Source organism: Syngnathus typhle, linkage group LG6, assembly GCF_033458585.1.
Source record: "Syngnathus typhle isolate RoL2023-S1 ecotype Sweden linkage group LG6, RoL_Styp_1.0, whole genome shotgun sequence".
Taxonomy (NCBI): Eukaryota; Metazoa; Chordata; class Actinopteri; order Syngnathiformes; family Syngnathidae; genus Syngnathus; species Syngnathus typhle.
The window spans coordinates 3,095,331-3,122,157 of NC_083743.1; the positions used below are offsets into that span (position 1 = coordinate 3,095,331).

The window sequence follows — 26,827 nt, forward strand, 5'->3', positions numbered from 1 at the left end:
GTTTTTTGCCAGTTTCTCTTCAACTGTAACTTTCATTGTTAATGTGTTTGTCCTGTTTTGCAGACATCAGTGAAGCTATTCGTCCTAAGCAGGAGGAGCCGGACCGCACACGCATTAAAGACGAAGATGTGGGCAAGGAGGTCCACCATTTCAATGAACAAATGGAGCAGAAGTTTCTTTGCACTATAAAAGAGGAGGAAGAGCCGGAGCGGCCTTGTCAGAAAGAGGACGGAGAGGACTCCTGCGACATCAAAAAGGAGGAGGAAGATACCTGCGAGATGCCATTGACTGGTGTACTTGTGAAGCGTTTAGATGAGGCTCAACGTGAGGTGAGCAAAGGGGCGGAGCCTCCAAGCTGTAGCTCAAGTCCACATATGACCAGAGAAGGTGATGGAGACCACTGTGGGGAATCACAAGCAGCTCCACCATCAGATAGTGATGACGTGTCGTCACATGTTCCTGCTGATGATGATGACTCTCAAAACAAACACAGGCAATGTTCTCACTGTGGAATTTGTTTTGCTCATAGCAGTAGTTTGAAACAACACATGAGAATGCACACAAGAAAGAAAAACTTTTCCTGTTCAGATTGTGGCCAAAAGTTCTCTCAGAGGAGACATTTAAATACGCACACATTAACCCACAGTGGCGAGAAACCTTTTTCATGCTCAGATTGTGGCCAAAGGTTCTCTCGGAGGGGAACTTTAAATATGCACACAAGAATCCACACTGGCGAGAAACCTTTTTCATGCTCAGTTTGTGGCCAAAAATTCTCTCAGAGGGGAAGTTTAAATACGCACACAAGAATCCACACTGGCGAGAAACCTTTTTCATGCTCAGTTTGTGGCCAGAAATTCTCTCAGAGGGAACATTTAAATATCCACACAAGAACCCACACTGGCGAGAAACCTTTTTCATGCTCAGTTTGTGGCCAAAAGTTCTCTCAGAAGGGAAGTTTAAACACGCACACATTAACCCACACTGGCGAGAAACCTTTTTCATGCTCAGTTTGTGGCCAAAAGTTCTCCTGTAGGCAAAGTTTAAATATGCACACAAGAATCCACACTGGCGAGAAACCTTTTTCATGCTCAGTTTGTGGCCAAAAATTCTCTCAGAGGGGAACTTTAAATATGCACACAAGAATCCACACTGGCGAGAAACCTTTTTCATGCTCACTCTGTGGCCAAAAATTCCACACGGGGGGGCATTTAAATACGCACACAAGAATCCACACTGGCGAGAAACCTTTTTCATGCTCAGTTTGTGGGCAAAAGTTCTCTCAGGGGGGAGGTTTAAAAATTCATACAAGAATCCACACTGGCGAGAAACCTTTTTCATGCTCAGTTTGTGGGCAAAAGTTCTCTCAGGGGGGAGGTTTAAAAATTCATACAAGAATCCACACTGGCGAGAAACCTTTTTCATGCTCAGTTTGTGGCCAGAAATTCTCTCGGAGAGGAAGTTTAAATAGGCACACAAGAATCCACACTGATGAGAAACCTTTTTCATGCTCAGTTTGTGGCCAAAGGTTCTCTCGGAGGCGAAATTTAAATATGCACACAAGAACCCACACTGGCGAGAAACCTTTTTCATGCTCAGTTTGTGGCCAGAAATTCTCTCATAGGGTAAATTTAAACACGCACACAAGAATCCACACTGGTGAGAAACCTTTTTCATGCTCAGTTTGTGGCCAAAGGTTCTCTCGGTGGGGAAGTTTAAATATGCACACAAGAATCCACACTGGCGAGAAACCTTTTTCATGCTCAGTTTGTGGCCAAAGGTTCTCTCAGAGGGGGCATTTAAATATGCACACAAGAACCCACACTGGCGAGAAACCTTTTTCATGCTCAGTTTGTGGCCAAAAGTTCTCCTGTAGGCAAAGTTTAAATATACACACAAGAATCCACACTGGCGAGAAACCTTTTTCATGCTCAGTTTGTGGCCAACAATTCTCTATAAAGGGAAACTTAGACAGTCATACAAGAATCCACACTGGCGAGAAACCTTTTTCATGCTCAGTTTGTGGCCAACAATTCTCTATAAAGGGAAACTTAAACAGTCATACAAGAATCCACACTGGCGAGAAAGCTTTTTAATGCTCAGTTCGGCCAAACAGTCTCTCAGTGTTAAACTTAATCAGGCACGCAGGAGCCCACACTGGAGAGAAACTTTTTGCCTGCCCAGTCAGTTGCCAAAGAGTCTTTATTAAGAATTCCGAGTGTTTTGGAGAGATGAGCAATGATCCATGAAGTTCTCACCTTCTATCTGAGCAGACTTTATGAGTTAATGCATCAGTGATCGTTCTATTCTAGTATGCACCTTTTGATTGAGATGCTGAACTCCTTTCCTTTAAGTTCAATTCATTTTAGTTTTACCTATGAATTTGAAAATAAAGTGAACCGGCCTCGGGATGATACTAGTTTTGTATTTTTCATGATACCTGAAGTTTATTTTGTTTTTAGTTGTGTGTTCATATTTAGGGCAAGTTGCTTGGTGTCGGTTCAGGATTTAGTTTTGTTCAGCTTTTCATGTTCATGCCTGGAAAGCAGGCTTTAAACCGATGATGATGTGGATAAAAAAGATGAAATAGTGTTGGATATCCCCCATTTTTCTTCAACAGTCTTTTTTGTTACTTTACCTTACTAATGACTTGTTAAAATGTACTCGATGTATTAAGACATTTCATTAAAGAGTTGTTTACTTCACAGTATTGATGTCTCACCCTAATTGTATTTGTATGAAATTATTTTTAAATGATAGGATCACTCTTACTATTGATTGTTTGCATTTTTGCCTTCTTGTTTTTATATTGTGTCGCGTACTTGTATGTCTATCGTGTTATGTGTCTCGTCACCGTGGGATAGAGAAAAACGTAATTTCGGTCTCTTTGTGTGTTGTGACATGTGGAGAGATTGACAATAAAGCTGACTTTGACTAATTAAGACTATTAATCTTCTGTCCTTTGATGATGATAGAACTTTATTTATGCCACAGCGGGGAAATGTACTTGTTGAAATGCAAGACTACAAGTGCCACATTTTAAAAAGGATAAATAACAGACAAGGACCAGGACAAGTGCCACTATTAGCGGTAGAAACGATATATATTTACCAAAAGGTGCATTTTAAAGGAGCAGGGGCGTTATATGAATCTAATTTATCACTATTATGTCTACAATACTCTTGAAATCCTCATTTGAAACATCAGCCCTTTCATTAAACATTTCGAACATTTAATACTTAATATTTATCTCGTGCATTTGCTTCTCTTTAGCTTTTCTTGGCAACGGCAGTGCAATAAAAATATCTCCTAAAACTCTTGCATTCAGGGTGACAATTTACAAATCATCTATGCAGGTACGAGTGGGACATATATTTGCAAAGTACAGCCAATTACGTGAGTGGAATTCGCCTCCAACTTTGCTGGTCAACAACATAAAAACGTCCCAGTGTCTTCCGCTAGAGGGCGGCCGGGAGCTCACTCAAATGACATCATCATTACGTAACAGGAAGTAAAGCGACTCCAACAAAACCGCGCGTGGTTGAAATCCTTAAACAGAAGCGCGTCGCCTTCCATTCGGCTGCATCCGATAAACACGCAACGTAGGTGGTGGATCAGTAACATTAGTTACACGACAACCTCAACGACGAAAGAGGCAAGTTGCGACGATCCACCTAAGTGATCATATGCAACGTTATTTGTAGTTGCTGTACAGAAGTGCGGGTCGCTTTCATTAGCGTGGTAGCTAGCACAGTGCTAACTTTATGCTATTTAGCGTGATTACCCTCGACGAATGTTGGTTCTCAAATACGCCAGCATCACATGCTGGTTCTTGCCCGGATCAAGAGTAATACTGTTCTGTGGAAATAGTCAAAGTGGAGGATTAGCAGTGATGGTTGCGGGGAGGCATGCTCCCGATTTAAAATCTCAATGCGTTCGTACCAAAGTCAAATTTGGCACGCTCGAAAATGGCCAATAAAATTCTTGAATCATGCACTCTACCAGATGATAACGCGTAATCACGTTTGCTAAAACAGGTCCGATCTACATGAAATGCGGTTATGTGTGTATTGGGTCGCTTTAAATTCACGTTGTAAACAAAACAAGTCGAAGTTGACGACTATTGCGTGTTTTTGGATATGGCCGTCGTTGAGAAAGAAAAACAAAGATGTGGAGTTATCTTTATTGCTAAGATCTTGGGTTGTATAATGGCGGTCAGTACACGTGGCAATCCAGCAGACCCAACAACAACCCCCAGCTTCCGGGTAAGAAGGCATTGGAAGGTTACACAACTCTGTGTGCTGATTGAGCAGTCATGTTTATATAAATGTCGTTGTACATGTGACAATGACAATAAAGATCGATTCTATATGAAATAAGAAGATTTACACACACATGAACATGAAAAATGATACGTTTGTCTAACCTGACCATGATTTGTGCCTGCTATTTTCATTTTGTTAGGAATTCCGAGGTACATAGGCGTTGTAGAACAATGCGAGCGACTCGCCGGTCTTTTGCTAAGCTTATTTTCTTGCCAATTTATCTAGCACAACACAAAATACTACTGCGTAAATACGGGATGACCTATATTTCAATTACTTCAAAAAATAGCTCGCTTGCCGCTGCCCAAAAGACACTTTTGTTAGCCAAATATTGTTGAACCAGTTTTGTGATTGCAGTGGGAAAATGTCTGCAACGACCACAGCAGCAAAGTACGTGAAAGAAAAGGACCGCAGTTGTCGACGACTGGAACATCTTTGGCTGCAGCCTTATGTTGTGTTGCGCAGAGCAGGTCAGGACACGTCTAGTCTCTATTATGAACTCTATCGAAATCATGTGTGATATGCCGATTGAAAAAGCCCCTGTATCGTTTTTTTGCCAGTTTCTCTTCAACTGTAACTTTCATTGTTAATACGTGTTTGTCCTGTTTTGCAGACATCAGTGAAGCTATTCGTCCTAAGCAGGAGGAGCCGGACCGCACACGCATTAAAGAGGAAGATGTGGGCAAAGAGGTCCACCACTTCAATGAACAAATGGAGCAGAAGTTTCTTTTCACTATAAGAGAGGAGGAAGAGCCGGAGCGGCTTTGTCAGAAAGAGGACGGAGAGGACTCCGGCGACATCAAAAAGGAGGAGGAAGATACCTGCGAGATGCCATTGACTGGTGTACTTGTGAAGCGTTTAGATGAGGCTCAACGTGAGGTGAGCAAAGGGGCGGAGCCTCCAAGCTGCAGCTCAAGTCCACATATGACCAGAGATGGTGATGGAGACCGCTGTGGGGGATCACAAGCAGCTTCACCATCAGATAGTGATGATGTGTTTTCACATGTTCCTGCTGCTGATGATGATGACTCTCAAAACAAACACAGACAATGTTCTCACTGTGGAATTTGTTTTGCTCATACCAGTAGTTTGAAACAACACACGAGAATGCACACAAGAAAGAAAAACTTTTCCTGTTCAGATTGTGGCCAAAAGTTCTCTCAGAGGAGACATTTAAATACGCACACATTAACCCACACTGGCGAGAAACCTTTTTCATGCTCAGTTTGTGGGCAAATATTCTCTCAAAGGGGAAGTTTAAATACGCACACAAGAATCCACACTGGCGAGAAACCTTTTTCATGCTCAGTTTGTGGCCAAAAGTTCTCTCAGAGAGGCAATTTAAATTCGCACACATTAACCCACACTGGCGAGAAACCTTTCTCCTGTTCAGATTGTGGCCAAAAGTTCTCTCAGAGGGGACATTTAAATATGCACACAAGAATCCACACTGGCGAGAAACCTTTTTCATGCTCAGTTTGTGGCAAAAAATTCCACACAAAGGGGAATTTAAATAGGCACACCAGAACCCACACTGGCGAGAAACCTTTTTCATGCTCAGTTTGTGGGCAAAAATTCCTCACGAGGGAGGTTTTAAATAGGCACACAAGAATCCACACTGGCGAGAAACCTTTTTCATGCTCAGTTTGTGGGCAAAAATTCCTCACGAGGGAGGTTTTAAATAGGCACACAAGAATCCACACTGGCGAGAAACCTTTTTCATGCTCAGTTTGTGGCCAAAAATTCTCTGAGAGGGGAAATTTAAAAAAGCACACAAGAATCCACACTGGTGAGAAACCTTTCCCGTGCTCAGTTTGTGGCCAAAAGTTCTCTCAGAGGGGAAGTTTAAACACGCACACATTAACCCACACTGGGGAGAAACCTTTTTCATGCTCAGTCTGTGGCCAAATATTCTCTCAGAGGGGAAGTTTAAATACGCACACAAGAATCCACACTGGTGAGAAACCTTTTTCATGCTCAGTTTGTGGCCAAAAATTCCTCAGTCGGGGGAATTTAAACACGCACACATTAACCCACACTGGCGAGAAACCTTTTTCATGCTCAGTTTGTGGCAAAAAATTCTCTCAGAGGGGAAGTTTAAATATGCACACAAGAATCCACACTGGTGAGAAACCTTTTTCATGCTCAGTTTGTGGCCAAAAATTCCTCAGCAGGGGGCATTTAAATACGCACACAAGAACCCACACTGGCGAAAAACCTTTTTCATGCTCAGTTTGTGGGCAAAAGTTCTCTCAGCGGGGAGGTTTAGATGTGCACACAAGAATCCACACTGGTGAGAAACCTTTTTCATGCTCAGTTTGTGGCCAAAGGTTCTCTCGGAGGGCCAATTTAAATACGCACACATTAACCCACACTGCCGAGAACCCTGGTGAGAAACCTTTTTAATGCTCAGTTCGGCCAAACAGTCTCTCAGGGTAAGCTCAATCAGGCACACAGGAGCCCACACTGGAGAGAAACCTGTTGCCTGCTCAGTCAGTTGCCAAAGAGTCTCTGTTAAGAATTCTGAGTGTTTTGGAGGGATGAGCAATGATCCATGAAGTTCTCACCTTCTCTTTGAGCAGACTTTATGAGTTAATGCATCAATGATAGTTCTATTCTACGATGCACCTTTTGATTGAGATGCTGAACTCCTTTAAGTTCAATTCATTTTAGTTTTACCTATGAATTTGAAAATAAAATTAACTGGCCTCGGAATGATAATAGTTTTGTATTTCATGATACTTGAAGCTTGTTTTGTTTTTAGTTGTGTGTTCATATTTAGGGCAAGTTGCTTGGTTCTTATTAGTGTTGGTTCAAGATTTTGTTTTGTTCAGCTTTTCATGTTCATGCCTGGAAAGCGGACTTTAAACCGATGATGATGTGGATAAAGAAAAATGAAATACTGCTGGATATCCCCCATTTTTCTTCAACTGCTTTTTTTGTTACTTTACCTTACTAATAACATGTTAAAATGTACTTGAGATGTATTAAGACATTTCATTAAAGAGTTGTTTACTTCACAGTATTGACGTCTCAACCTAATTGTATTTGTATGAAATTATTTTTAATTATATGATCCTAATTAAGACTATTAATCCTCTGTCATTAAATGATGATGATGATAGAACTTTATTTATCCCACAGCGGGGAAGTTTATTTGTCACAGCAGCGTACAAGAATGCAAGACTACAAGTGCCACATTTTAAAAAGGACAAATAACAGACAAGGACCAAGACAAGTGCCACTATTAGCAGTAGAAACGAAATATATTTACCAAAAAGTGGATTTTAAAGAAGCACGGGCGTTATATGAATCTAATTTATCACTATTATGTCTACAATACTCTTGAAACCCTCATTTTAAACATCAGCCCTTTCATTAAACATTTCGAACATTTAATACTTTGATATTTAACTGTGCTAGATAATTTGAATTATTTTGAAGACATTCAAATCATTTTTGAAGAACGTACTTTTGCCAATATCGTGCATTTGCTTCTCTTTGCTTTTCTTGGCAACGGCAGTGCAATAAAAACATTCTCCTAAAACTATTGCATTCAGGGTGACAATTTACAAATCATCTATGCAGGAACGAGTGGGACATATATTTGCAAAGTACAGCCAATTACGTGAGTGCAATTCGCCTCCAACTTTGCTGGTCAACAACATAAAAACGTCCCAGTGTCCTCCGCTAGAGGGCGGCCGGGAGCTCACTCAAATGACATCATCATTACGTGAAAGGAAATAAAGCGACTCAACAAAGCCGCGCGTGGTTGAAATCCTCAAACAGAAGCGCGTCGCCTTCCATTCGGCTGCATCCGATAAACACGCAACGTAGGTGGTGGATCAGTAACATTAGTTACACGACAACCGCAACGACGAGAGAGGTAAGTTGCGACGATGGACCTAAGTGATCATATGCAACGTTATTTGTAGTACTGCTTGGTTGGTGTACAGAAGTGCGGGTCGCTTTCATTAGCGTGGTAGCTAGCACAGTGCTAACGTTATGCTATTTAGCGTGATTATCCTCGACGAATGTTGGCTCTCAAATGAGCCATCATCACATGCTGGTTCTTGCCTGGACCAAGAGTACTACTGTACTGTGGAAATAGTCAAAGTCGAGGGTTAGCAGTGATGGTTGCAGGTAAGCATGCTCCCAATTTTCAATCTCAATGCCTTCGTACCAAAGTCAAATTTGGCACGCTCGAACATGGGCAATAAAATTCTTGAATCAAGCACTTTACTTTTGTGTATTGGGTCGCTTTAAGTTCACGTTTAAACAAAACAAGTCGAAGTTGACGCCTATTGCCAGGGCTCGAAGCTTATTTTTTGCCCAAGTTGCCCTCGGGCAAGTTGGAGAAAATTTTACTTGCCCGAAACAAAATTTTACTTGCCCGAATTTTTTTGGAGTGGATTTTTACTTGCCCGACACATTTTTGCAATAAAAAAGACAACACTATAAGTTTTGCCTTCATATGCCTTCGTATCCGCCAACCGGAAACAAGCTCTGCTGGTGCGCAGGCGCAGAAGAGCCAGGGACGAGTGAGGGAGCATGCATTTAATTACGAAGCGCTTTGCCGTTATCAATGTATTGCAGACTTACACGAGAAACTAACCGCTCCCTAGAAAACAAAATGTCGGACCAGAAGCGGCAGAAGTTGCGAGAAATTATGCACAAAATCGTGTTTTTACAGCTTGAAAACATGGTATTATGGCAGGGCAAGTTCGGGCAAGTGAGGAAAAAATTCTACTTGCCCGTCTGCCATCGCTACTTGCCCCGGGCAATCGGGCAATGGTTAGTTTCGAGCCCTGTATTGCGTGATGTTTGAGATGTCCGTCGTTGAGAAGGAAAAACAAATTTTTATTGGCAAGATCTTGGGTTGTGTAATGGCGGTCGGTACACGTGGCAATCTAGCGGACCAAACAACAACGCCCACCTTCCAGGTAAGAAGGTTTTGTACTGTCCGGAAAAGCGAAAGGATTTCCTTATAAGGCAAATCTCTGACTACTTGGTATGGTCACTATCTATCTGTATTGGAAGGTTGCTCAACTGTGTGCTGATTGAGGAGTCATGTTTATATAAATGTCGTTGTACATGTGACAATGACAATAAAGATCGATTCTATATGAAATAAGAAGATTTACACACACATGAACGGGATAACCTATATTTCAATCACTTCAACAAGTAGCTCGCTTGCCGTTGTCCTAAAGACACTTTTGTTTGCCAAATATCATTGAACCAGTTTTGTGATTGCAGTGGGAAAATGTCTGCAACGACCACAGCAGCAAAGTACGTGAAAGAAAAGGACCGCTGTCGTCGACGACTGGAACATCTTTGGCTGCAGCCTTATGTTGTGTTGCGCAGAGCAGGTCAGGACACGTCTAGTCTCTATTATGAACTCTATCGAAATCATGTGTGATATGCCGATTGAAAAAGCCCCTGTATCGTTTTTTTGCCAGTTTCTCTTCAACTGTAACTTTCATTGTTTATATGTGTTTGTCCTGTTTTGCAGACATCAGTGAAGCTATTCGTCCTAAGCAGGAGGAGCCGGACCGCACACGCATTAAAGAGGAAGATGTGGGCAAGGAGGTCCACCACTTCAATGAACAAATGGAGCAGAAGTTTCTTTGCACTATAAAAGAGGAGGAAGAGCCGGAGCGGCCTTGTCAGAAAGAGGACGGAGAGGACTCCTGCGACATCAAAAAGGAGGAGGAAGATACCTGCGAGATGCCATTGACTGGTGTACTTGTGAAGCGTTTAGATGAGGCTCAACGTGAGGTGAGCAAAGGGGCGGAGCCTCCAAGCTGCAGCTCAAGTCCACATATGACCAGAGAAGGTGATGGAGACCACTGTGGGGCATCACGAGCAGCTACACCATCAGATAGTGATGACGTGTTGTCACATGTTCCTGCTGATGATGATGACTCTCAAAACAAACACAGGCAATGTTCTCACTGTGGAATTTGTTTTGCTCATACCAGTAGTTTGAAACAACACATGAGAATGCACACAAGAAAGAAAAACTTTTCCTGTTCAGATTGTGGCCAAAAGTTCTCTCAGAGGAGACATTTAAATACGCACACATTAACCCACAGTGGCGAGAAACCTTTTTCATGCTCAGATTGTGGCCAAAGATTCTCTCAGAGGGGCAATTTAAATTCACACACATTAACCCACACTGGCGAGCAAACTTTTTCATGTTTAGTTTGTGGCCAGAAATTCTCTCATAGGGTAAGTTTAAATATGCACACAAGAATCCACACTGGTGAGAAACCTTTTTCATGCTCAGTTTGTGGACAAAAGTTCTCTCGGAGGGGACATTTAAACATGCACACATTAACCCACACTGGCGAGAAACCTTTTTCATGCTCAGTTTGTGGCCAAAGGTTCTCTCAGAGGGGAAGTTTAAATACGCACACAAGAATCCACACTGGCGAGAAACCTTTTTCATGCTCAGTTTGTGGCCAGAAATTCTCTCATAGGGTAAATTTAAACACGCACACAAGAATCCACACTGGTGAGAAACCTTTTTCATGCTCAGTTTGTGGCCAAAAGTTCTCCTGTAGGCAAAGTTTAAATACACACACAAGAATCCACACTGGCGAGAAACCTTTTTCATGCTCAGTTTGTGGCCAGAAATTCACACAGAGGGGACATTTAAATTCACACACATTAACCCACACTGGCGAGCAACCTTTTTCATGCTCAGTTTGTGGCCAAAAATTCTCTCAGAGGGGAAATTTAAACACGCACACATTAACCCACTCTGGCGAGAAACCTTTTTCATGCTCAGTTTGTGGCCAGAAATTCTCTCATAGGGTAAGTTTAAACACGCACACAAGAATCCACACTGTCGAGAAACCTTTTTCATGCTCAGTTTGTGGCCAAAAGTTCTCTCAGAGGGGAACTTTAAATATGCACACAAGAATCCACACTGGTGAGAAACCTTTTTCATGCTCAGTTTGTGGCCAAAAATTCTCTGAGAGGGGAAATTTAAAAAAGCACACAAGAATCCACACTGGTGAGAAACCTTTCCCGTGCTCAGTTTGTGGCCAAAAGTTCTCTCAGAGGGGAAGTTTAAACACGCACACATTAACCCACACTGGCGAGAAACCTTTTTCATGCTCAGTCTGTGGCCAAATATTCTCTCAGAGGGGAAGTTTAAATACGCACACAAGAATCCACACTGGTGAGAAACCTTTTTCATGCTCAGTTTGTGGCCAAAATTTCTCTCAGAGGGGACATTTAAACGCGCACACATTAACCCACACTGGCGAGAAACCTTTTTCATGCTCAGTTTGTGGCAAAAAATTCTCTCAGAGGGGAAGTTTAAATATGCACACAAGAATCCACACTGGTGAGAAACCTTTTTCATGCTCAGTTTGTGGCCAAAAATTCCTCAGCAGGGGGCATTTAAATACGCACACAAGAACCCACACTGGCGAAAAACCTTTTTCATGCTCAGTTTGTGGCCAAAGGTTCTCTCGGAGGGCCAATTTAAATACGCACACATTAACCCACACTGCCGAGAACCCTGGTGAGAAAGCTTTTTAATGCTCAGTTCGGCCAAACAGTCTCTCAGGGTAAGCTCAATCAGGCACACAGGAGCCCACACTGGAGAGAAACCTGTTGCCTGCTCAGTCAGTTGCCAAAGAGTCTCTGTTAAGAATTCTGAGTGTTTTGGAGGGATGAGCAATGATCCATGAAGTTCTCACCTTCTCTTTGAGCAGACTTTATGAGTTTATGCATCAATGATCGTTCTATTCTAGTATGCACCTTTTGATTGAGATGCTGAACTCCTTTAAGTTCAATTCATTTTAGTTTTACCTATGAATTTGAAAATAAAATTAACTGGCCTCGGGATGATAATAGTTTTGTATTTCATGATACTTGAAGTTTGTTTTGTTTTTAGTTGTGTGTTCATATTTAGGGCAAGTTGCTTGGTTCTTATTAGTGTTGGTTCAGGATTTTGTTTTGTTCAGCTTCTCATTTATCATGCCTGGAAAGCGGACTTTAAACCGATGATGATGATTTGGATCAATAAAATACTGTATGATATCCCCCATTTTTCTTCAACATTTTTTTTTTGTTACTTTACCTTACTAATAACATGTTAAAATGTTCAAGAGTTGTTTACCTCACAGTATTGACGTCTCAACCTAATTATATTTGTATGAAATTATTTTTAAATTATAGGATCCTAATTAGGACTATTAATCTTCTGTCCTTTGATGATGATAGAACTTTATTTATCCCACAGCGGGGAAATGTACTTGTTGAAATGCAAGACTACAAGTGCGACATTTTTAAAAGGATAAATAACAGACAAGGACCAAGACAAGTGCCACTATTACCGGTAGAAACGAAACAGATTATTTCGTTGGCGCCGCGGTAGTGGCGACACGTTTGCAGCAGCTCCGTCGACTCGTCTGTAAATTGTCTCGTTTTATATGTTCTTTTTTTTACTCCTTTTTCTTTTTTTTCAGTCCTGTGCTTTTCTTTTTACCGGGCAGAAACATGTTTGCGAAAACAGTGAGGCTGGCCGTCTTATTTTATCTATTTTTCACCTGGTTCATCACCCCAGCAACCGCCGAAGCAGGCAGTAAACGCTCCATTGTTTACACCCGTGGTCAGCTGTTAGCCCTCTGTAGCCAAGGGAAGCTAACAGGCTACAAGCCCAATGTTTCCCCCGAGCTGAAGAGGAGGAAAAGAGGACAATGCTCGGGTGTTATGTGCCGAAAAAAGAAACGCCGCTTCAAGCCCACACTCCCCACCATCATCACCGGGAATGTGAGATCCATTTGCAATAAAATGGATGAGCTAACGGCGCTGGCACGGCACCAACGGGAATACAGGGAATGTAGCATGCTGCTATTCACGGAAACCTGGCTAACGGAGCAAACACCGGACTCTGTCGTCGCTCTGGACGGATTCAACCTGATAAGGGCAGACAGGACACGAGAGAGCGGTAAGAGGAAAGGAGGGGGGCTTGCTGTGTTTGTGAACGATAGATGGTGTAACCCTGGGCACATCACTATCAAGGAGCAACTCTGCAGCGCGGACATTGAGCTGCTAGCCGTTAGCTTGAGGCCACACTACCTGCCGCGGGAACTCTCGCACGTTATCGCGATAACTGCGTATGTCCCCCCCAAATGGTAATGCCGACGCAGCCCGCGATGTCCTGCACAGCAGTGTAAGCAGGCTGCAAACACAGCATCCACATGCCCTCCTCCTTGTTACCGGGGACTTCAACCATGCCTCTCCTTCATCCACGCTTCCAACTTTCAGCCAATATGTCACCTGCAGTACCAGAGGAAATAAAACACTGGACCTTTTTTATGCCAACCTTAAGGAGGCATATACATCATCCCCCCCTCCCCCCCCTTGGAAGATCTGATCACGATCTGATCCACCTTCTCCCCCTGTATCAGCCTCTGGTGCACAGGCAACCAGCAGTCACCCACACCAGACAGATCTGGTCTGAAGAATCTCTGGAGACTCTTCAGGACTGTTTTGAGACCACGATGTGGGACGTGTTCTGTGAGGACTACGGGGACGACATCGACGGTCTCACCAGCTGCGTCACGGACTACATTAACTTTTGTGTAGACTCCACCATACCCACCAAAACAGTCAGAGTTTTTGCAAACAGCAAACCTTGGATCACCCCTGAGATCAAAGACCTGCTCAGGGACAAAAGGAGGGTCTTTAAATCGGGAGACAGGGACCTGCTGAAAACGGTGCAGAGGGACTTGAGGAAGAAGATCAGGGAGGGGAAGAGCAACTACAGGAGGAGGATGGAAGACCAACTGCAGCGGGACGACATCAGCGGGGTCTGGAGGAGCCTGAACACCATCTCAGGACGTAGCAACTCCAGACCTGCGCTGGACAGGGATCAGGAGTGGGTGAATGACCTGAACCGGTTCTTCAACCGGTTTGAACAAACATCCACTCCTCCCCCCACCCACCCAGCCCTGCTGCAACTTCCCCCGACTGGAGCCTCTTCTGCTCCGAGGACTCTCACCTCAACCCCGCCCCCTGCTACACCCCCTCCAAGACCCCCCAGCCCATTCTCAACTCCACCGAACCCACCAACCATCCCCCCTGCAGCCCACCCCACCCCACCCACCACCCCACCACCCAGCATGGTGCTCTCCACAGCCCAGGTGGAGAGAGGACTGGCCAGGCTCAAGGTGAAGAAGGCGACGGGTCCAGATGGCATCACCTCCAGACTGCTCAGATCCTGCTCCGGGCAACTGTGCGGGATCGTGGAGCACATATTCAACATGAGCCTGAGGCTGCACAGGGTACCACAGCTGTGGAAGACGTCCTGCGTGGTACCAGTGCCCAAGTCATCTCGCCCCAGTGACTTCAACCACTACCGGCCAGTGGCCCTGACATCCCACCTGGCGAAGACCCTGGAGAGGCTGGTCCTCCACCACCTGCGCCCCCTGGTGAGCTCCTCCGCCGACCCCCTGCAGTTCGCCTACCGGCCGAGCATCGGGGTTGAGGACGCCGTCATCTTCCTCATGCAGAGGTCCCTGGCTCACCTGGAGCGGGGCTGGAAGCACTGTGAGGATCATGTTTTATGATTTCTCCAGTGCCTTCAACACCATCCAGCCAGAACTGCTGGGGAACAAACTGCACCATGCTGGAGCCTGCCAGCAGCTGACATCATGGGTCGTGGACTTCCTCACAAACAGACCGCAGTTTGTGAGGACGGGAGGCCGTGTGTCTGACACGGTGGTCTGCAGCACAGGAGCTCCACAGGGGACCGTCCTGGCCCCCCTCCTCTTCACCATCTACACCAGAGGTCACCAAACTACGGCCCGCGGGCCGGACACGGCCCGCGGGACCGTTTAATCCGGCCCGCCAACCCTGAATAAATTGTATTATTAAACTTTTTTTTTTTTTTTTGCTCATTTTGCCTGCAATGACTGCGTTTCCCCAGTAGATGGGGAAGCGCTCGCCTGCGCATTTACTACCGGAAGCCGTGTCAGAAAGCTCGGTGCACACTCACAAGTGCGTGTACGGACATGGCGCACTCGCGCTCTATTTGTATCAGTCCCGAATTTAGAGCGTGGGCTGTGACGACAGCATTCTTGTAATTTGCGCGCTGAGCTTTCAGATGCAGTTTTGCCCTAAGGCCACCCACAAACCTTCCCCTGGAATCCTTCCGTTAAAATGTCGCCCAAGTAAAGCAGGGTGAACACAGTGCCGAGCGTTTAAAAGAGTTGCCAATTTGGCTCGACGTACGCGACGTGACGTTCAGCCACATGAACGTCAACATCTACCCGTCACAGATCGAGGTAAACGGACCAACACCTCGGATCTCGCCTAAGAATTGCCACAACAAATTTTACTCCAGACTATGACGCACTATCAAACTTGAACAAAAAAGACAGCGGTGTCTACAAGCCTACTGGAACCTACAAAAGGATTATAAGGAAGGAACACAAGAACTTTAAGAGACTGCTCATATGTGTCAGAGAGGTTCTGCTCTGACAACTGAGCTGAACTTTTATCTGTTAAGATTGTGCATGGCACAACAGAAAGTTAATGTTCCATGGTTTTTTTTCTATGAAGAACCCAGAGAGAGTTATTTAGTTATTTATTTCCTGTTTTTTCTGTGAAGAACTCAGAGAGGGTTTAGTTATTATTTATTTCATTAATAGTGTTATTTGTTTCCTGACTTTTTTTCTGTAAAGAACCTGGAAAGGGTTATTAAATAACCGTTATTTGGTTATGTGTGGCTTTCTGGAAAACAATAAATTTTTTAAGCTCCCCTACGATCGTCACACTTTTTCTGTTACAAACTGCCACCGGCCCGCCATCAGAGAAGGGAAAGGTTATGTGGCCCTCACAGGAAAAAGTTTGGGGACCCCTGATCTACACAGCTGACTTCACCCACCACACATCAACCTGCCACCTCCAGAAGTTCTCGGACGACTCCGCCGTCGTTGGTCTCATTAACAACGGAGACGAGACGGAGTACCGAGAACTGAATCACAGATTCGGGGACTGGTGCCGGCGGAACCGCCTCCAGATTAACTCTGGGAAAACGAAGGAGCTGGTGGTGGACTTCCGCCGGCGCAAAGTCCCCCCCTCGCCGGTGAACATCCAGGGAACGGACATAGAGATTGTGGACTCTTACAAGTTCCTGGGTGTTCACCTGAACAATAAACTGGACTGGACTGTTAACACTCAGGCCCTATACAAGAAGGGCCAAAGCAGACTCCACCTGCTGCGCAGACTGAGGTCCTTCGGAGTGAGGGACGGCCTCCTGAGGACCTTCTATGACTCTGTGGTGGCGTCCGCCATTTTTTATGGGGTGGTCTGCTGGAGCAGCGGCATCACTGCAGCGGAGAGGAAGAGGCTGGACAAGGTGGTGAAGAAAGCCGGCGCTGTCCTGGGCTGCAGTCTGGACCGGGTGGAGGTGGTGGGGGAGAGGAGGATGGTGGCTAAGCTGTCCTCCATCATGGACAATGTCTTCCACCCCCTTCATGAGACTGTCAGAGCCCTGGAGAGCTCCATCAGCGACCGGCTTTGTCACCCACGATGCACCACCGAGAGGCATCGCAGGTCCTTCCTCCCTGCTGCCATCATACTGTACAACCAGGCCGACGTAGCTAACGGACAAAATAACATGCAATAACGTGCAATAACCATATGCGCAATCACACTATGTGCAATATCTGTCTACCTCACACTCTTTTACCTGCTTTCTTTGCACTTTTTTTGCACTATTTTTTTATCTAAAATTTTTTTTTATCTCCACTGTATGTTGTGTATTTTGTATACACTGTCCATATTTTTTTTAATTATATATACCTTCTACTTCTTAAAATCTTTTACCCCCTTCCCCGCATGCGTGTGTGTGTGTATATGTTAAGTGTACTGCTGCTAACATAGGAGTTTCCCCATTGAGGGAATAATAAAGGATTATCTTATCTTATCTTATCTTATATTTACCACAAGGTGCATTTTAAAGGCGCAGGGGCATTACATGAATCTAATTTATTACTAGTACGTCTACAATACTCTTGAAACCCTCATCAGCCCTTTCATAAAACCACAACCCAAACTACAAACCCTAACCACCTCCTTCCTGGTTTCAGACCCAACCTTAAAACCCAACCAACCCTGACTTGACAGTATAACTACAGAGTTCAGCTCTTAAGTTTGTGTGACGTTGCAATGTTGAAGGGGGACATTTCGAACATTTAATACTTTGATATTTAACTGTGCTAGATCATTTGAATTATTTTGAAGACATTCAAATCATTTTTGAAGAACGTACTTTTGCCAATCTCGTGCATTTGCTTCTTTTTAGCTTTTCCTGTCAACGGCAGTGCAATAAAAACATTTTCCTAAAACTATTGCATTCAGGGTGACAATTTACAAATCATCTATGCAGGTACGAGTGGGACATATATTTGCAAAGTACAGCCAATTACATGAGTGTAATTCGCCTCCAACTTTGCTGGTCAACAACATAAAAACGTCCCAGTGTCTTCCGCTAGAGGGCGTCCGGGAGCTCACTCAAATGACATCATCATTTCGTAGCAGGAAGTAAAGCGACTACCACAAAACCGGGCGTGGTGGCAGAAGCGCGTCGCCTTCCATTCGGCTGCATCCGATAAACACGCAACGTATGTGGTGGCTCAGCAACATTAGCTACACGACAACCGCAACGACGAAAGAGGTAAGTTGCAACGATTCACCTAAGTGATCATATGCAACGTTATTTGTAGTACTGCTTGGTTGCTGTATAGAAGTGCGGGTCGCTTTCATTGGCGTGGTAGCTAGCACAGTGCTAACTTTATGCTATTTAACTTGATTACCCTCGACGAATGTTGAATCATGCACTCTACTTTTGTGTATTGGGTCGCTTTAAGTTCACGTTGTAAACAAAACAAGTCGAAGTTGACGCCTATTGCGTGATGTTTGAGATGTCCGTCTTTGAGAAAGAGAAACAAATTTTTATTGGCAAGATCTTGGGTTGTGTCATGGCGGTCGGTACACGTGGCAATCTAGCAGACCAAACAACAACCCCCACCTTCCAGGTAAGAAAGTTTTGTACTGTCCGGAAAAGCGAAAGGATTTCCTTATAAGGCAAATCTCTGACTACTTGGTATGGTCACCTGACCATTTGGTATCTATCTATCTGTATTGGAAGGTTACACAGCTCTGTGTGCTGATTAAGCAGTCATGTTTATATAAACGTCGTTGTACATGTGACAATGACAATAAAGATCGATTCTATATGAAATAAGAAGATTTACACATATATGAACATGAAAAATGATATAAATTTGTCTAACCTGACCATGATTTGCGCCTGTCAATTACTTCAACAAATAGCTGACACTTTTGTTAGCCAAATATCATTGAAGCCGTTTTGTGATTGCAGTGGGAAAATGTCTGCAACGACCACAGCAGCAAAGTACGTGAAAGAAAAGGACCGCTGTCGTCGACGGCTGGAACATCTTTGGCTGCAGCCTTATGTTGTGTTGCGCAGAGCAGGTCAGGACACGTCTAGTCTCTATTATGAACTCTATCGGAATCATGTGTGATATGCCGATTGAAAAAGCCCCTGTATCGTTTTTTTGCCAGTTTCTCTTCAACTGTAACTTTCATTGTTAATATGTGTTTGTCCTGTTTTGCAGACATCAGTGAAGCTATTCGTCCTAAGCAGGAGGAGCCGGACCGCACACGCATTAAAGACGAAGATGTGGGCAAGGAGGTCCACCACTTCAATGAACAAATGGAGCAGAAGTTTCTTTGCACTATAAAAGAGGAGGAGCGGCCTTGTCAGAAAGAGGACGGAGAGGACTCTTGCGACATCAAAAAGGAGGAGGAAGATACCTGCGAGATGCCATTGACTGGTGTACTTGTGAAGCGTTTAGATGAGGCTCAACGTGAGGTGAGCAAAGGGGCGGAGCCTCCAAACTGCAGCTCAAGTCCAGATATGACCAGAGAAGGTGATGGAGACCACTGTGGGGGATCACAAGCAGCTTCACCATCAGATAGTGATGATGTGTTTTCACATGTTCCTGCTGCTGCTGATGATGACTCTCAAAACAAACACAGGCAATGTTCTCACTGTGGAATTTGTTTTGCTCATAGCAGTAGTTTGAAACAACACACGAGAATGCACACAAGAAAGAAAAACTTTTCCTGTTCAGATTGTGGCCAAAAGTTCTCTCAGAGGAGACATTTAAATACGCACACATTAACCCACACTGGCGTGAAACCTTTTTCATGCTCAGATTGTGGCCAAAAATTCTCTCACAGGGGAAGTTTAAATATGCACACAAGAATCCACACTGGTGAGAAACCTTTTTCATGTTCAGTTTGTGGCCAAAAATTCCACACGGGGTGGCATTTGAATACGCACACAAGAACCCACACTGGCGAGAAACCTTTTTCATGCTCAGTTTGTGGCCAGAAATTCTCTCTGAGTGGATCTTTAAAAATTCATACAAGAATCCACACTGGTGAGAAACCTTTTTCATGCTCAGTTTGTGGCCAAAAGTTCTCTCAGAGGGGAACTTTAAATAGGCACACAAGAATCCACACTGGCGAGAAACCTTTTTCATGCTCAGTTTGTGGCCGGAAATTCTCTCATAGGGTACGTTTAAATACGCACACAAGAATCCACACTGGTGAGAAACCTTTTTCATGCTCGGTTTGTGGGCAAAAGTTCTCTCGGAGGGGACATTTAAACACGCACACATTAACCCACACTGGCGAGAAACCTTTTTCATGCTCAGTTTGTGGCCAAAAGTTCTCCTGTTGGCAAAGTTTAAATATACACACAAGAATCCACACTGGCGAGAAACCTTTTTCATGCTCAGTTTGTGGCCAAAAATTCTCTCAGAGGGGAACTTTAAATATGCACACAAGAATCCACACTGGTGAGAAACCTTTTTCATGCTCAGTTTGTGGCCAAAAGTTCTCTCAGAGGGGAAATTTAAAAAAGCACACAAGAATCCACACTGGCGAGAAACCTTTTTCATGCTCAGTTTGTGGCCAGAAATTCTCTCGGAGGGCAAGTTTAAATATGCACGCAAGAATCCACACTGGTGAGAAACCTTTTTCATGCTCAGTTTGCGGCCAAAAATTCTCTCGGAGGGGAGATTTAAACACGCACACAAGAATCCACACTGCCGAGAAACCTTTTTCGTGATCAGTTTGTGGCCGAAAATTCAGTCATAAGCATCACTTAAACAGGCATACAAGAATCCACATTGGCGAGAAACCCTTTTAAAGCTCAGTTCGGCCAAACAGTCTCTCAGGGTAAACTTAATCAGGCACGCAGGAGCCAAAGAGTCTCTGTTAAGAATTCCGAGTGTTTTGGAGAGATGAGCAATGATCCATGAAGTTCTCACCTTCTATCTGAGCAGACTTTATGAGTTTATGCATCAGTGATCGTTCTATTCTAGTATGCACCTTTTGATTGAGATGCTGAACTCCTTTAAGTTCAATTCATTTTAGTTTTACCTATGAATTTGAAAATAAAGTGAACCGGCCTCGGGATGATACTAGTTTTGTATTTTTCATGATACCTGGAGTTTATTTTGTTTTTAGTTGTGTGTTCATATTTAGGGCAAGTTGCTTGGTGTCGGTTCAGGATTTAGTTTTGTTCAGCTTTTCATGTTCATGCCTGGAAAGCGGACTTTAAACCGATGATGTGGATAAGAAAAATGAAATAGTGTTGGATATCCCCCATTTTTCTTCAACTGTCTTTTTTGTTACTTTACCTTACTAATAACATGTTAAAATGTACTTGAGATGTATTAAGACATTTCATTAAAGAGTTGTTTACTTCACAGTATTGACGTCTCAACCTAATTGTATTCGTATGAAATTATTTTTAGTTATATGATCCTAATTAAGACTATTAATCCTCTGTCATTAGATGATGATGATGATAGAACTTTATTTATCCCACAGCGGGGAAGTTTATCTGTCACAGCAGCGTACAAGAATGCAAGACTACAAGTGCCACATTTTAAAAAGGATAAATAACAGACAAGGACCAAGACAAGTGCCACTATTAGCGGTAGAAACGAAATATATTTACCAAAAGGTGCATTTTAAAGGAGCAGGGGCGTTATATGAATCTAATTTATCACTATTATGTCTACAATACTCTTGAAATCCTCATTTGAAACATCAGCCCTTTCATAGAACATTTCGAACATTTAATACTTAATATTTATCTTGTGCATTTGCTTCTCTTTAGCTTTTCTTGGCAACGGCAGTGCGATAAAAACATTTTCCTAAAACTATTGCATTCAGCGTGACAATTTACAAATCATCTATGCAGGTACGAGTGGGACATATATTTGCAAAGTACAGCCAATTACGTGAGTGTAACTCGCCTCCAACTTTGCTGGTCAACAACATAAAAACGTCCCAGTGTCTTCCGCTAGAGGACGGCCGGGAGCTCACTCAAATGACATCATCATTACGTAACAGGAAGTAAAGCGACTCCAACAAAACCGCGCGTGGTTGAAATCCTTAAACAGAAGCGCGTCGCCTTCCATTCGGCTGCATCCGATAAATACGCAACGTATGTGGTGGATCAGTAACATTAGTTACACGACAACCTCAACGACGAAAGAGGCAAGTTGCGACGATCCACCTAAGTGATCATATGCAACGTTATTTGTAGTTGCTGTACAGAAGTGCGGGTCGCTTTCATTAGCGTGGTAGCTAGCACAGTGCTAACTTTATGCTATTTAGCTTGATTACCCTCGACGAATGTTGGTTCTCAAATGAGCCATCATCACATGCTGGTTCTTGCCCGGATCAAGAGTAATACTGTTCTGTGGAAATAGTCAAAGTGGAGGATTAGCAGTGATGGTTGCGGGGAGGCATGCTCCCGATTTAAAATCTCAATGCGTTCGTACCAAAGTCAAATTTGGCACGCTCGAAAATGGCCAATAAAATTCTTGAATCATGCACTCTACCAGATGATAACGCGTAATCACGTTTGCTAAAACAGGTCCGATCTACATGAAATGCGGTTATGTGTGTATTGGGTCGCTTTAAATTCACGTTGTAAACATAACAAGTCGAAGTTGACGACTATTGCGTGTTTTTAGATATGGCCGTCGTTGAGAAAGAAAAACAAAGATGTGGAGTTATCTTTATTGCCAAGATCTTGGGTTGTATAATGGCGGTCAGTACACGTGGCAATCCAGCAGACCCAACAACAACCCCCAGCTTCCGGGTAAGAAGGCATTGGAAGGTTACACAACTCTGTGTGCTGATTGAGCAGTCATGTTTATATAAATGTCGTTGTACATGTCACAATGACAATAAAGATCGATTCTATATGAAATAAGAAGATTTACACACACATGAACATGAAAAATGATACGTTTGTCTAACCTGACCATGATTTGTGCCTGCTATTTTCATTTTGTTAGGAATTCCGAGGTACATAGGCGTTGTAGAACAATGCGAGCGACTCGCTGGTCTTTTGCTAAGCTTATTTTCTTGCCAATTTATCTAGCACAACACAAAATACTACTGCGTAAATACGGGATGACCTATATTTCAATTACTTCAAAAAATAGCTCGCTTGCCGCTGCCCAGAAGACACTTTTGTTAGCCAAACGTCATTGAAGCAGTTTTGTGATTGCAGTGGGAAAATGTCTGCAAGGACCACAGCAGCAAAGTACGTGAAAGAAAAGGACCGCAGTCGTCGACGACTGGAACATCTTTGGCTGCAGCCTTATGTTGTGTTGCGCAGAGCAGGTGAGCACACGTCTAGTCTCTATTATGAACTCTATCGAAATCATGTGTGATATGCCGATTGAAAAAGACCCTGTATCGTTTTTTTGGCCAGTTTCTCTTCAACTGTAACTTTCATTGTTAATATGTGTTTGTCCGGTTTTGCAGACATCAGTGAAGCTATTTGTCCTAAGCAGGAGGAGCCGGACCGCACTCGCATTAAAGAGGAAGATGTGGGCAAAGAGGTCCACCACTTCAATGAACAAATGGAGCAGAAGTTTCTTTGCACTAAAAAAGAGGAGGAAGAGCCGGAGCGGCCTTGTCAGAAAGAGGACGGAGAGGACTCCTGCGACATCAAAAAGGAGGAGGAAGATACCTGCGAGATGCCATTGACTGGTGTACTTGTGAAGCGTTTAGATGAGGCTCAACGTGAGGTGAGCAAAGGAGCGGAGCCTCCAAGCTGCAGCTCAAGTCCACATATGACCAGAGAAGGTGATGGAGACCACTGTGGGGAATCACAAGCAGCTCCACCATCAGATAGTGATGACGTGTTGTCACATGTTAAAGCTGATGATGATGACGATGACTCTCAAAACAAACACAAGCAATGTTCTCACTGTGGAATTTGTTTTGCTCATAGCAGTAGTTTGAAACAACACATGAGAATGCACACAAGAAAGAAAAACTTTTCCTGTTCAGATTGTGGCCAAATGTTCTCTCAGAGGAGACATTTAAATACGCACACATTAACCCACACTGGCGTGAAACCTTTTTCATGCTCAGATTGTGGCCAAAAGTTCTCTAAGAGGGGACATTTGAACAGGCACACATTAACCCACACTGGCGAGAAACCTTTTTCATGCTCAGTTTGTGGCCAGAAATTCTCTCATAGGGTAAGTTTAAATATGCACACAAGAATCCACACTGGTGAGAAACCTTTTTCATGCTCAGTTTGTGGACAAAAGTTCTCTCGGAGGGGACATTTAAACATGCACACATTAACCCACACTGGCGAGAAACCTTTTTCATGCTCAGTTTGTGGCCAAAGGTTCTCTCAGAGGGGAAGTTTAAATACGCACACAAGAATCCACACTGGCGAGAAACCTTTTTCATGCTCAGTTTGTGGCCAGAAATTCTCTCATAGGGTAAATTTAAACACGCACACAAGAATCCACACTGGTGAGAAACCTTTTTCATGCTCAGTTTGTGGCCAAAAGTTCTCCTGTAGGCAAAGTTTAAATATACACACAAGAATCCACACTGGCGAGAAACCTTTTTCATGCTCAGTTTGTGGCCAGAAATTCTCTCATAGGGTAAGTTTAAACATGCACACAAGAATCCACACTGGTGAGAAACCTTTTTCATGCTCAGTTTGTGGCCAAAGGTTCTCTAAGAGGGGAAGTTTAAATATGCACACAAGAATCCACACTGGTGAGAAACCTTTTTCATGCGCAGTTTGTGGCCAAAAGTTCTATCACAGAGGAAGTTTAAATATGCACACAAGAATCCACACTGGCGAGAAACCTTTTTCATGCTCAGTTTGTGGCCAAAAATTCTCTCAGAGGGGAAATTTAAACACACACACAAGAATCCACACTGGCGAGAGACCTTTTTCGTGATCAGTTTGTGGCCTAAAATTAAGTCATAAGCATCACTTAAACAGGCACACAAGAATCCACATTGGCGAGAAACCTTTTTAAAGCTCAGTTCGGCCAAACAGTCTCCCAGGGTAAACTTAATCAGGCACGCAGGAGCCAAAGAGTCTCTGTTAAGAATTTCGAGTGTTTTGGAGAGATGAGCAATGATCCATGAAGTTCTCACCTTCTTTTTGAGCAGACTTTATGAGTTTATGCATCAATGATAGTTCTATTCTAGTATGCACCTTTTGATTGAGATGCTGAAGTTTATTTTGTTTTTAGTTGTGTGTTCATATTTAGGGCAAGTTGCTTGGTTCTTATTAGTGTTGGTTCAGGATTTAGTTTTGTTCAGCTTTTCATGTTCATGCCTGGAAAGCGGACTTTAAACCGATGATGATGTGGATAAGAAAAATGAAATATTGTTGGATATCCCCCATTTTTCTTCAACTGTCTTTTTTGTTACTTTACCTTACTAATAACATGTTAAAATGTACTCGAGATGTATTAAGACATTTCATTAAAGAGTGTTTTACCTCACAGTATTGATGTCTCAACCTAATTGTATTTGTATGAAATTATTTTTAAATGATAGGATCCTAATTAAGACTATTAATCTTCTGTCCTTTGATGATGATAGAACTTTATTTATCCCACAGCGGGGAAATGTACTTGTCGAAATGCAAGACCACAAGTGCAACATTTTAAAAAGGATAGATAACAGACAAGGACCAAGACAAGTGCCACTGTTAGCGGTAGAAACGAAATATATTTACCAAAAGGTGCATTTTAAAGGAGCAGGGGCGTTATATGAATCTAATTTATCACTATTACGTCTCCAATACTCTTGAAACCCTCATCAGCCCTTTCATAAAAGCACAACCCAAACTACAAACCCTAACCACCTCCTTCCTGGTTTCAGGCAAAACCATTCTCCTAAAACTGTTGCATTCAGGGTGACAATTTACAAATCATCTAACCAATCAGTGTTAGTGTGTTGCACAAGCTGCCCAGGGCCCGCATCTTTACACTAGTAGATGCAAGAGATGCCTTCCTACAGTGCAGATTAGACGAGGAGAGCAGTTATACCACCACGTTCTGGACGCCGTGGGGCAGGAAGCGGTGGTTAAAGCTGCCGTTTGGAGTGTCTGTGGCCCCTGAGATTTACCAGCGAAAGCAGCATGAGCTACTGGCAGGGTTAGACGGGGTGGAACCTATAGCGGACGACATTTTGATTGTGGGGTGTGGGGGGACAGATGAGATAGCCACACGGGACCATGATGCAAAGCTGTTAGCGCTCATGCAAAGATGCAGGGAGGTAAAGCTGAGACTGAGTTTAAAGAAACTAGTGTTCAGGGTCAGAGAGGTCAACTTTCACGGACACATCCTATCAGCGGAGGGCCTTAGAGCAGACCCGGAGAAAATCAGAGCGGTCCGGGACATGCCACACCCCGTGGACGCCAAGGCCGTGCAGCGATTCATTGGGTTTGTGACCTACCTCGCAAGGTTCATGCCACGCCTATCTGAGGTGTGTGAGCCACTACGGAGATTGTTGGACAAAGATGTCCCATGGCATTGGCTGCCAAAACACGACGCAGCGGTCGAGGAGATTAAGCGACTCGTCACGTCGGCCCCGATCCTGCGATACTACGATGTGACCAAGCCAGTCACCATACAGAGTGACGCGAGTCAGAAGGGACTTGGCTGTTGCCTGCTGCAGGAGAATCAGCCGGTAAGCTTTGCTTCGCGGGCACTTACTCAGACGGAGCAGAACTATGCACAAATCGAAAAGGAATGTCTGAGCATAGTGTTTGCGTGTCAGCGATTTCATTACTATTTGTATGGGCGGGGGGAGATCACAGCTGAAACCGACCACAAGCCGCTCATCTCCATTTTCACCAAGCCACTCCTCTCAGCGCCCAAACGACTCCAGAGCATGCTGCTCACACTACAGGGATACAATCTGAAGGTGGTGTACAAGCCAGGGCCCGACATGCACCTCAGTGACACCTTGAGTAGGGCCACGGCTTCGCCGCAGGGGCCTGGCTCGAGATATTCGAAACAGACTGTTTGCTGCATGCAGGAAGCACAAGTGGACGCTGAACAGATAAATCAGGC

General features: G+C 43.8%; 5 protein-coding genes across 18 annotated transcripts in view; all 5 read left to right on the top strand.

Moving 5' to 3' along the window:
- LOC133155257 (gastrula zinc finger protein XlCGF57.1-like) overlaps positions 1-2,935 on the top strand; it is a 4,280-nt gene extending 1,345 nt beyond the window's left edge. For 2 of the 3 annotated variants that reach the window (XM_061280425.1, XM_061280427.1), the window contains one exon: positions 64-2,935. In XM_061280425.1, the coding sequence (XP_061136409.1) occupies positions 64-2,093 (2,030 nt within the window). In that variant the 3' untranslated portion in view covers positions 2,094-2,935. The remainder of the gene's footprint in view (positions 1-63) is intronic. The other variant, XM_061280426.1, reaches the window with a different exon arrangement.
- Positions 1-7,347, top strand: part of LOC133155258 (gastrula zinc finger protein XlCGF57.1-like) — a 25,667-nt gene extending 18,320 nt beyond the window's left edge. For 2 of the 4 annotated variants that reach the window (XM_061280431.1, XM_061280429.1), the window contains exons 2-3: positions 4,680-4,792; positions 4,936-7,347. In XM_061280431.1, the coding sequence (XP_061136415.1) occupies positions 4,687-4,792; positions 4,936-6,728 (1,899 nt within the window). In that variant the 5' untranslated portion in view covers positions 4,680-4,686 and the 3' untranslated portion in view covers positions 6,729-7,347. Of the gene's footprint in view, positions 1-3,508; positions 4,263-4,679; positions 4,793-4,935 lie in introns of those variants that run through there. The other 2 variants (XM_061280428.1, XM_061280430.1) reach the window with 2 other exon arrangements.
- Positions 1-12,390, top strand: part of LOC133155255 (gastrula zinc finger protein XlCGF57.1-like) — a 13,689-nt gene extending 1,299 nt beyond the window's left edge. The window contains exons 1-3 of one of the 4 annotated variants that reach the window (XM_061280417.1): positions 8,074-8,208; positions 9,582-9,694; positions 9,838-12,390. In XM_061280417.1, the coding sequence (XP_061136401.1) occupies positions 9,589-9,694; positions 9,838-11,879 (2,148 nt within the window). In that variant the 5' untranslated portion in view covers positions 8,074-8,208; positions 9,582-9,588 and the 3' untranslated portion in view covers positions 11,880-12,390. Of the gene's footprint in view, positions 1-8,073; positions 8,209-8,628; positions 9,266-9,581; positions 9,695-9,837 lie in introns of those variants that run through there. The other 3 variants (XM_061280418.1, XM_061280419.1, XM_061280420.1) reach the window with 3 other exon arrangements.
- On the top strand, positions 8,087-25,254 carry LOC133155265 (gastrula zinc finger protein XlCGF57.1-like). 6 transcript variants are annotated; one of them, XM_061280447.1, is made up of 5 exons: positions 21,802-21,959; positions 22,442-22,569; positions 22,973-23,099; positions 23,244-24,095; positions 24,264-25,254. In XM_061280447.1, exons 2-5 carry the CDS (start codon positions 22,444-22,446, stop codon positions 24,692-24,694), a joined length of 1,536 nt encoding a protein of 511 aa, XP_061136431.1. In that variant the 5' UTR covers positions 21,802-21,959; positions 22,442-22,443; the 3' UTR covers positions 24,695-25,254. The 6 variants fall into 6 exon arrangements, with proteins under 6 accessions (XP_061136430.1, XP_061136429.1, XP_061136431.1 ...); XM_061280442.1 differs by having other exon boundaries at positions 23,244-25,254; XM_061280446.1 differs by lacking the exons at positions 21,802-21,959; positions 22,442-22,569 and adding an exon at positions 8,087-8,208 and having other exon boundaries at positions 22,987-23,099; positions 23,244-25,254.
- On the top strand, positions 17,892-21,165 carry LOC133155267 (gastrula zinc finger protein XlCGF57.1-like). The gene is made up of 3 exons (XM_061280448.1): positions 17,892-18,030; positions 18,739-18,851; positions 18,995-21,165. Exons 2-3 carry the CDS (start codon positions 18,746-18,748, stop codon positions 20,515-20,517), a joined length of 1,629 nt encoding a protein of 542 aa, XP_061136432.1. The 5' UTR covers positions 17,892-18,030; positions 18,739-18,745; the 3' UTR covers positions 20,518-21,165.
- Positions 25,255-26,827: the final 1,573 nt, after the last annotated feature.

What these genes read in the sequence shown, in the direction of transcription:
- LOC133155267 (XM_061280448.1), top strand. Translation starts at nt 18,746, where the DNA reads ATGTCTGCAACGACCACAGCAGCAAAGTACGTGAAAGAAAAGGACCGC. An exon ending in TGTTGTGTTGCGCAGAGCAG is followed by an intron (nt 18,852 to 18,994) that starts GTCAGGACACGT and finishes CCTGTTTTGCAG; the next exon opens with ACATCAGTGAAGCTATTCGT.
- LOC133155265 (XM_061280442.1), top strand. Translation starts at nt 22,444, where the DNA reads ATGGCCGTCGTTGAGAAAGAAAAACAAAGATGTGGAGTTATCTTTATT. An exon ending in CAACAACCCCCAGCTTCCGG is followed by an intron (nt 22,570 to 22,972) that starts GTAAGAAGGCAT and finishes TCATTGAAGCAG; the next exon opens with TTTTGTGATTGCAGTGGGAA. An exon ending in TGTTGTGTTGCGCAGAGCAG is followed by an intron (nt 23,100 to 23,243) that starts GTGAGCACACGT and finishes CCGGTTTTGCAG; the next exon opens with ACATCAGTGAAGCTATTTGT.